We start from the raw sequence: 9,280 nt of genomic DNA on the forward strand, positions 1-9,280 counted from the left end.
GAGTTCGTTTGGGCCAGTAGACAGATAGATGGGTGAGTTGTTCGGGCACAGTGGAAACAGATAGACTAGGAAGATCCACAGTGTAATTCTTCCTCTGGGATATGACATACATTTGTGTCTGTTTTATCCCACTATGCTTTTCCGCCCTCAGATCAGAACTTGATTCTTGTGAGAGTTACAGGTATGAAGACACCAAATAACATTTAGAAAAGTTGATAACCATTGTTTTAATCCATGTGTTTTGTTGCCTAATATCAGTCATCTCTAACGTCTGTTGTGAGAAACCAAGGAGGAAGGACAGGATGAAAGGAAGAGGAGAGCACTGACCCCGTCTGGGTCCAAACCTGATCTGGACCCTGTCCTCACACGGTACGAGGCTCCACAGATAGATAACAGTTTATCAAGCCTTCCAAATGGCACCCTGTTCCCTATATAGTGCACTACATTTAACTAGAGCCCTATGGGCCCTGGTCAATAGTAGTTGCCTACATTTAACTAGTGCCTATGGGCCCTGGTCATAGTAGTGCACTACATTTAACTAGAGCCCTATGGGCCCTGGTCAGTAGTAGTGGCACTACATTTAACTAGAGCCCTATGGCCCTGGTCAGTGTAGTGCACTACATTTAACTAGAGCCCTATGGGCCCTGGTCAGTAGTAGTGCACTACATTTAACTTAGAGCCCTATGGGCCCTGGTCAGTAGTAGTGCACTACATTTAACTAGAGCCCTATGGGCCTGGTCAGTAGTAGTGCACTACATTAAACTAGAGCCCTTTGGGCCCTGGTCAGTAGTAGTGCACTACATTTAACTAGAGCCCTATGGGCCTGGTCAATAGTAGTGCACTACATTTAACTAGAGCCCTATGGCCCTGGTCAATAGTAGGGCCACTACATTTAACTAGTGCCCTATGGGCCCTGGTCAATAGTAGTGGCACTACCATTTAACTAGAGCCTATGGCCTGGTCAATAGTAGGGCACTAATTACTAGAGCCTATGGCCGGGTCAATAGTAGGGCACTACATTTAACTAGTGCCCTATGGGCCCTGGTCAATAGTAGTGCACTACATTTAACTAAGAGCCCTAAGTGGCCTGGTCAGTAGTAGTGCACTACATTTAACTAGAGCCCTATGGGCCGGGTCAATAGTAGGGCACTACATTTAAACTAGTGGCCCTATGGGCCCTGGTCAATAGTAGTGCACTACATTTAACTAGAGCCCTATGGGCCCTGGTCAGTAGTAGTGGCACTACATTTAACTAGAGCCTATGGGCCCTGGTCAGTAGTAGTGGGCTACATTTAACTAGAGCCCTATGGGCCCTGGTCAGTAGTAGTGCACTACATATTAACTTTAGGCCCTATGGGCCCTGGTCAATAGTAGGGCACTCCATTTAACTAGAGCCCTATGGGCCCTGGTCAATAGTAGGGTCACTACATTTAACTAGAGCCTATGGCCCTGGTCAATAGTAGGGCACTACATTTAACTAGTGCCCTATGGGCCCTGGTCATAGTAGTGCACTATTTAACTAGAGCCCTATGGGCCCTGGTCAGTAGTAGTGCACTACATTTAACTAGAGCCCTATGGGCCCTGGTCAAATAGTAGGGCACTACATTTAACTAGAGCCCTATGGCCCTGGTCAATAGTAGGGCACTACATTTAACTAGTGCCCTATGGGCCCTGGTCAATAGTAGGGCACTACATTTAACTAGAGCCCTATGGGCCCTGGTCAATTAGTAGGCACTACATTTAACTAGAGCCCTATGGGCCCTGGTCATAGTAGTGCACTACATTTAACTAGAGCCCTATGGGCCCTGGTCAGTAGTAGTGCACTACATTTAACTAGAGCCCTATGGGCCTGGTCAATAGTAGTGCACTACATTTAACTAGAGCCCTATGGGCCCTGGTCAATAGTAGGTGCACTACATTTAACTAGAGCCCTATGGGCCCTGGTCAATAGTAGGGCACTACATTTAACTAGAGCCCTATGGGCCCTGGTCAGTAGTAGTGCACTACATTTAACTAGAGCCCTATGGGCCCTGGTCAATAGTAGTGCACTACATTTAACTAGATCCCTATGGGCCCTGGTCAATAGTAGTGGCACTACATTTAACTAGAGCCCTATGGGCCTGGTCAATAGTAGTGCACTACATTTACTAGAGCCCTATGGGCCCTGGTCAGTAGTAGTGCACTACATTTACTAGAGCCCTATGGGCCCTGGTCAATAGTAGGGCACTAATTTACTAGAGCCCTATGGGCCCTGGTCATAGTAGGGCACTAACATTTAACTAGAGCCCTATGGGCCCTGGTCAATAGTAGGGCACTCATTTAACTAGAGCCCTATGGGCCCTGGTCAATAGTAGGGCACTACATTTAACTAGAGCCCTATGGGCCCTGGTCCATAGTAGGGCACTACATTTAACTAGAGCCCTATGGGCCCTGGTCAGTAGTAGTGCACTACATTTAACTAGAGCCCTATGGGCCCTGGTCAGTAGTAGTGCACTACATTTAACTAGAGCCCTATGGCCCTGGTCAATAGTAGTGCACTACATTTAACTGAGCCCTATGGGCCCTGGTCAATAGTAGGGCACTACATTTAACTAGAGCCCTATGGGCCCTGGTCAATAGTAGGGCACTACTTTAACTAGAGCCCTATGGGCCCTGGTCAGTAGTAGTGCACTACATTTAACTAGAGCCCTATGGGCCCTGTCATAGTAGTGCACTACATTTAACTAGATCCCTAGGGCCCTGGTCAATAGTAGTGCACTACATTTAACTAGAGCCCTATGGGCCCTGGTCATAGTAGTGCACTACATTTAACTAGAGCCTATGGCCCTGGTCAGTAGTAGTGCACTACATTTAACTAGAGCCTATGGGCCCTGGTCAATAGTAGGGCACTACATTAACTAGAGCCCTATGGGCCCTGGTCAATAGTAGGGCACTACATTTAATAGACCCTATGGGCCCTGGTCAGTAGTAGTGCACTACATTTAACTAGAGCCCTATGGGCCCTGGTCAATAGTAGTGCACTACATTTACTAGATCCCTATGGGCCCTGGTCAATAGTGGTGCACTACTTTAACTAGAGCCCTATGGCCCTGGTCAATAGTAGTGCACTACATTTAACTAGAGCCCTATGGGCCTGGTCAGTAGTAGTGCATACATTTAACTAGAGCCTATGGGCCTGGTCAATAGTAGGGCACTACATTAACTAGAGCCTATGGCCTGGTCAGTAGTAGTGCACTACATTTAACTAGAGCCCTATGGCTGGTCAATAGTAGTGCACTACATTTAACTAGATCCCTATGGGCCCTGGTCAATAGTAGTGCACTACATTTAACTAGAGCCCTATGGGCCCTGGTCAATAGTAGTGCACTACATTTAACTAGAGCCTATGGGCCTGGCAGTAGTAGTGCACTACATTTAACTAGAGCCCTATGGGCCCTGGTCAATAGTAGGGCACTACATTTAACTAGAGCCTATGGGCCTGGTCAATAGTAGGGCACTACATTTAACTAGAGCCCTATGGGCCTGGTCAGTAGTAGTGCACTACATAGGGAATAGGGTGCCATTTGGGAAACCTTCGTAGTTTAGTTAGCTAGAGGATAAAACTCTGAGGAGAATAACCATGTGTTGTTGATGATAGTGTGTTTGTTTTTCAGTGTACTCTGTTGATGAGAGTTCTGCTTTAATAGTTATATAATATTATATTAACCTGTTGTTGATGATGTATTAGAGTTCTGCTTAATAGTTAATAATTTATATTAACTGTTGTTGATGATGTATTGAGAGTTTCTGCTTTAATAGTTTAATAATATTATATTAACTGTTGTTTGATGATGTATTGAGAGTTCTGCTTTAATAGTTAATAATATTTATTAACCTGTTGATGATGATTTATTGAGAGTTCTGCTTTAATAGTTAATAATATTAATTAACCTGTTGATGATGATGTATTGAGAGTTCTGCTTTAATAGTTAATAATATTATATTAACCTGTTTGTGATGATGATTGAGAGTTCTGCTCTAATAGTTTAATAATATTATATTAACCTGTTGATGATGATGTATTGAGAGTTCTGCTCTAATAGTTAATAATATTATATTAACCTGTTGATGATGATGTATTGAGAGTCTCTGCTCTAATAGTTTTATTATTATATTAACCTGTTGATGATGATGTATTGAGAGTTCTGCTTTAATAGTTATAATATTTATATTAACCTGTTGATGATGATGTATTGAGAGTTCTGCTTTAATAGTTTATAATATTATATTAACCTGTTTGATGATGATGTATTGAGAGTTCTGCTTTAATAGTTTATAATATTATATTAACCTGTTGATGATATGTATTGAGAGTTCTGCTTTAATGTTTATAATATTATATTAACCTGTTGATGATGAATATATGATGGTTCTGCTGTAATAGTTTATACATATTATATTAACCTATATTAATTATATTAAGCTGGAGTAGCTGGAGAGATAGTGAGAGATCTGCTCTGGAGTTCCTGGCGGTCTGGGACCAGGAGGATGGGCTCTGGACACTACCTGGGGTGAGTACAGGGGCTGGACAGAATGTACAGTATGTGGACTCTGTCTGCTTTGATAAAAATCCTTTTACATAGTCGACAAATAAATAAATAATCATCTTTACGCTCTATTTGAGGAAGCTTGGAGATCGAGGTTCTATGACATTATTAAATCCGAGAGTGTTGATACCTACTGACAAACTCTTCTGTTTCCTTCAAGGGTCCTGTCCAATCAGACGAGCCCCTGCCAGACAGATTACTGAGGATTATGGGGCAGAAGATCTATGACACGATAAAAACTAAGATGGTAGAGGTAACCAAGGTACACCTGACTGGTTACGGCTCCTCAAGCTTAATAGACGCCCTATAGCTACTGCCAGTGGAAGTTGTGGTACCATGAAGAATGACCACAGATTCTACTGTATACTGCAAGCACCAAACCGCTAATGTAATACATCTATTAATTTAAAATGACAGTCTCTCATGTTACTGTTCTAGTTAGTAGCTGTGCTAGTCAAATCAAATGAAAACAAGTCCAATTGAATTTGTCACGTGAACAGGATACAGCAGGTGGAAACAGCACAGTGGAATGCACTAACACTGAGGGCTCTGTTCAATCGGTATTGCTGAAGCGGAACAGATTCCGCCTTKGAAATGAAAAGGTCATTTCAGATTGAGCTGACAAATGCAGCGTTCACCGTGAATGRAGTCTCCGCTAACGTGGGAATATTTCCTRTAAAAGCTGTAATGACTATAACCAGCGATCTGATTGAATCCTGGCCTCAATCAGAAAACAGTAAAAACACTATTTACTGGTCAATGCCAGTACAGGGATACTGGTGACAGCTGAGGTCAGTTCCTGTACCTGTGTCCTGCAGGTCCATGAGGGCTACGTAGACGACATCAGGAACACAGACGATGCCTGGGTAGAAACTACAGTCCTGAACATCCATCTAGACCGGAGAAGTCTACTGATGGCTGATATCAACCGCATGGTGAGAACACACACCGCAACACTTCCCCTATAGCATGCTATATCCTATCCTTCCAGAACACCATACTACACAACACTTCCCCTATAGCATGCTATATCATATCCTTCCAGAAGACCATACTCCACAACACTTCCCCTATAGCATGCTATATCCTATCCTTCCAGAACACCATACTGACTTACTAAACTCTACACCCAATGCTGGACCACCGCAGCACCACACAGTCCCTAGACTACTAACTCTAACCCACTGGACCAGCAGCACACAGCCCAGACTACTACTCTAACCCACTGGACCAGCAGCACACAGCCCAGACTACTAACTCTAACCCACTGGACCCAGCACCACACAGCCCAGACTACTAACTCTAACCCACTGACCAGCACCACCACAGCCAGCTACTATCTAACCCACTGGACCAGCAGCACCACCACAGCCCAGACTACTTAACTCTAACCCACTGGACCAGCAGCCACACAGCCAGACTACTAACTCTAACCCACTGACCAGCAGCACACAGCCCAGACGACTACTCTAACCCACTGGGACCAGCAGCACACAGCCCAGACTACTAACTCTAACCACTGGACGCAGCAGCACAGCCCAGACTACCTAACTCTAACCCACTGGACCAGCACACAGCCCAGACTACTAACTCTAACCCACTGGACCAGCACACACAGCCCAGACTACTAAACTCTAACCCACTGACCAGCAGCACACACCCAGACTACTAACTCTAACCCACTGACCAGCACAACAGCCCAGACGACTAACTCTAACCCACTGGACCAGCACCACACAGCCCAGACTACTAAACTAACCCACTGGACCAGCACCACACAGCCCCAGACTACTAACTCTAACCCACTGGACCAGCAGCACACCCAGACTACTAACTCTAACCCACTGGACCAGCAGCACACAGCCCAGACTACTAACTCTAACCCCACTGGACCAGCAGCACACAGCCCAGACTACTAACTCTAACCCACTGGACCAGCACAACAGGCCAGACTACTAACTCTAACCCACTGGACCAGCACACAGCCCAGACTAACTAACTCTAACCCACTGGACACACCACCACACAGGCCCAGACTACTAACTCTAACCCACTGGACCAGCACACACAGCCCAGACTACTAACCTCTAACCCACTGGACCAGCACCACACAGCCCAGACTACTAACTCTACCACTGACAGCAGCACAGCCAGACTACTAACTCTAACCCACTGGACCAGCACCACACAGCCCAGACTATAACTCTAACCACTGGACCAGCACCACACCCAGACTACTAACTCTAACCCACTGGACCAGCACCACACAGCCCCAGACTACTAACTCTAACCCACTGGACCAGCACCACAGCCCAGACTACTAACTCTAACCCACTGGACCAGCACCACAGCCCAGACTACTACTCTAACCCACTGGACCAGCACCACATCCCAGACTACTAACTCATAACCCACTGACCAGCACCACACAGCCCAGACTACTAACTCTAACCACTGAACGCACCCACACAGCCAGACTACTAACTCTAACCCACTGGACCAGCAGCACACAGCCCAGACTACTAACTCTAACCCCACTGGACCAGCAGCACACAGCCCAGACTACTAACTCTAACCCACTGGACCAGCACCACACAGCCCAGACTACTAACTCTAACCCACTGGACCAGCCACCACACAGCCCAGACTACTAACTCTAACCCACTGGACCAGCACCACACAGCCCAGACTACTAACTCTAACCCACTGGACCAGCACCACACAGCCCAGACTACTAACTCTAACCCACTGGACCAGCACCACACAGCCAGACTACTAACTCTAACCCACTGGACCAGCACCACCACAGCCCAGACTACAACTCTAACCCACTGGACCAGCACACCACAGCCCAGACTACTAACTCTAAACCACTGGACCAGCACCACACAGCCCAGACTTACTAACTCTAACCCACTGGACCAGCACCACACAGCCCAGACTACTAACTCTAACCACTGGACCAGCACACACAGCCCAGACTACTAACTCTAACCCACTGGACCAGCACCACACAGCCCAGACTACTAACTCTAACCCACTGGACCAGCAGCACAGCCCAGACTACTAACTCTAACCCACTGGACCAGCAGCACACAGCCCAGACTACTAACTCTAACCCACTGGACCAGCACCACACAGCCCAGACTACTAACTCTAACCCACTGACCAGCACCACACAGCCGACTACTAACTCTAACCCACTGGACCAGCACCACAGCCCAGACTACTAACTCTAACCCACTGGACCAGCACGCACACAGCCCTAGACTACTAACTCTAACCCACTGGACCAGCAGCACACAGCCCAGACTACTAACTCTAACCCACTGGACCAGCCACCACAGCCCAGACTACTAACTCTAACCCACTGGACCAGCAGCACACAGCCCAGACTACTAACTTAACCCACTGGACCAGCACCACAGCCCAGACTAACTAACTCTAACCCATCTGGACCAGCAGCACACAAGCCCAGACTACTAACTCTAACCCACTGGACCAGCAGCACACAGCCCAGACTACTACTCTAACCCACTGGACCACACACAGCCCAGACTACAACTCTAACCCACTGGACCAGCACCACACAGCCCAGGACTACTAACTCTAACCCACTGGACCAGCAGCACACACCCAGACTACTAACTCTAACCCACTGGACCAGCCAGCACCAGCCCAGACTACTAACTCTAACCCACTGGACCAGCAACCACACAGCCCAGACTACTAACTCTTAAACCCACTGGACCAGCAGCACCACAGCCCAGACTACTAACTCTAACCCACTGGACCAGCACCACACAGCCCAGACTACTAACTCTAACCCACTGGACCAGCACCACACATGCCAGACTACTAAACTCTAAACCCACTGGACCAGCACCACACAACCCAGACTGACTAACTCTAAACCCACTGGACCAGCACCACACAGCCCAGACTTACTAACTCATAACCCACTGGACCCAGCACCACACAGCCCAGACTACTACTCTAACCCACTGGCCAGCACCACACAGCCCAGACTACTAACTCTAACCCACTGGACCAGCACCACACAGCCCAGACTACTAACTCTAACCCACTGGACCAGCACCACACAGCCCAGACTACTAACTCTAACCACTGACCAGCACCACACAGCCAGAACTACTAACTCTACCCACTGGACCAGCAGCACACAGCCCAGACTACTACTCTAACCCACTGGACCAGCAGCACAACACCCAGACTACTAACTCTAACCCACTGGACCAGCACCACACAGCCCAGACTACTAACTCTAACCCACTGGACCAGCACCACATCCCAGACTACTAACTCTTAACCCACTGGACCAGCACCACATCCCAGACTACTAACTCCTAAACCCACTGGACCAGCACACACAACAGCCCAGACTACTAACTCTAACCCACTGGACCAGCACCACACAGCCCAAGTGTTGTGTTAGTATGGTGTTCTGGAAGGATAGGATATAGCATGTTATAGGGGAAGTGTTGTGTAGTATGGTGTTCTGGAAGGATTAGGATATAGCATGTTATAGGGGAAGTGTTGGTGAGTATGTGTTTCTGGAAGGATAGGATATAGCATGTTATAGGGGAAGTGTTGTGTAGCATGGTGTTCTGGAAGGATAGGAATATAGCATGCTATAGGGGAAGTGTTGTGTAGTACGGTGTTCTGGAAGGATA

General features: G+C 47.2%; 1 protein-coding gene across 1 annotated transcript; it reads left to right on the plus strand.

Moving 5' to 3' along the window:
* Positions 1 to 281: 281 nt before the first annotated feature.
* On the plus strand, positions 282 to 5,521 carry LOC112079601 (transient receptor potential cation channel subfamily M member 2; the record flags this gene model as incomplete). The annotated part of the gene is made up of 4 exons (XM_024145501.2): positions 282 to 369; positions 4,472 to 4,550; positions 4,747 to 4,848; positions 5,405 to 5,521. Coding segments are annotated over 4 exons (386 nt in total), but the record flags the coding sequence as incomplete, so codon positions are not given.
* Positions 5,522 to 9,280: the final 3,759 nt, after the last annotated feature.

This window comes from Salvelinus sp. IW2-2015, unplaced genomic scaffold (genome assembly GCF_002910315.2).
Source record: "Salvelinus sp. IW2-2015 unplaced genomic scaffold, ASM291031v2 Un_scaffold8623, whole genome shotgun sequence".
NCBI classification, from domain to species: Eukaryota; Metazoa; Chordata; class Actinopteri; order Salmoniformes; family Salmonidae; genus Salvelinus; species Salvelinus sp. IW2-2015.